At 39.6% G+C, this 955-nt stretch overlaps 1 protein-coding gene across 1 annotated transcript in view; it reads right to left on the bottom strand.

Annotated features, from left to right (window-relative positions):
- Positions 1-331: 331 nt before the first annotated feature.
- LOC107266476 overlaps positions 332-955 on the bottom strand; it is a gene marked incomplete in the record, with an annotated part of 1,218 nt that continues 594 nt past the window's right edge. Inside the window, 1 exon segment of the mRNA XM_015736984.2 lies at positions 332-954. Coding sequence (XP_015592470.1) covers positions 864-954 — 91 coding nt within the window.

Genomic DNA, 955 nt, shown 5'->3' with positions numbered 1-955 from the left:
TCTATCAAGTGATCAATATTTATTTAATAATCACATTGACTTTCCCCCTGATCTGGTGTATTATCATTAATTTCAATAACAGCTACAGACACTTCCTTGACCGCACCATTCCCAAACATAGTAAGCCCCGGAGAGAGTACGGCCCCCTTTACTGTTACCGATTTTGCATCATAATCTAATATTGCACCAACGCGGTCTAACCAATCATTTCCCAAAATTATGGTACATGTTAACCCAGATATAACAAAAAAAACGTGTTCATCTACGACTTCTCCCATAGCAAATTTTACAAACAATTGTTTTTTAACTATCATTAATTTCAATAACAGCTACAGACACTTCCTTGACCGCACCATTCCCAAACATAGTAAGCCCCGAAGAGAGTACGGCCCCCTTTACTGTTACCGATTTTGCATCATAATCTAATATTGCACCAACGCGGTCTAACCAATCATTTCCCAAAATTATGGTAGATGTTAACCCAGATATAACAAAAAAAACGTGTTCATCTACGACTTCTCCCATAGCAAATTTTACAAACAATTGTTTTTTAACAGCAGTCGCCTTCCTACCCACCGCTGTAATTACATGCATGTTGGAAACAGGCAGCTCCGGTATTGCTAAGTGTGCTAATACATGCTTATAAAACTGCTCCGAGACACATGAGAGCTGGCTACCTGTATCCACCATTGCCGAATACACACGACCCCCTATTGTAACGAGCATATACAGACACTTATTTGCCCTATTCTCCGCATTATCACCATTATCACGATTATTTTGACAAAGGTCCTCTTCAACTTCCTCTACGAAATCATATCTTTGGGTGTGCCTCGACGGACCAATATCTCCCACACCCTTCATTAGTTTAACGAGGAATGATTATTAAACGAACTTTGAACTTGTGGTATGTTTACATTAGGAGGAGGATATCTCATGTCGGGCAAAGACAAAG

The sequence above is a fragment of the Cephus cinctus genome, unplaced genomic scaffold (assembly GCF_000341935.2).
Source record: "Cephus cinctus unplaced genomic scaffold, Ccin1 Ccin1_scaffold0318, whole genome shotgun sequence".
NCBI lineage: Eukaryota > Metazoa > Arthropoda > Insecta > Hymenoptera > Cephidae > Cephus > Cephus cinctus.
Note: the sequence above shows the minus strand (reverse complement) of the source record. Positions and strands in the feature narration are given on the sequence as shown.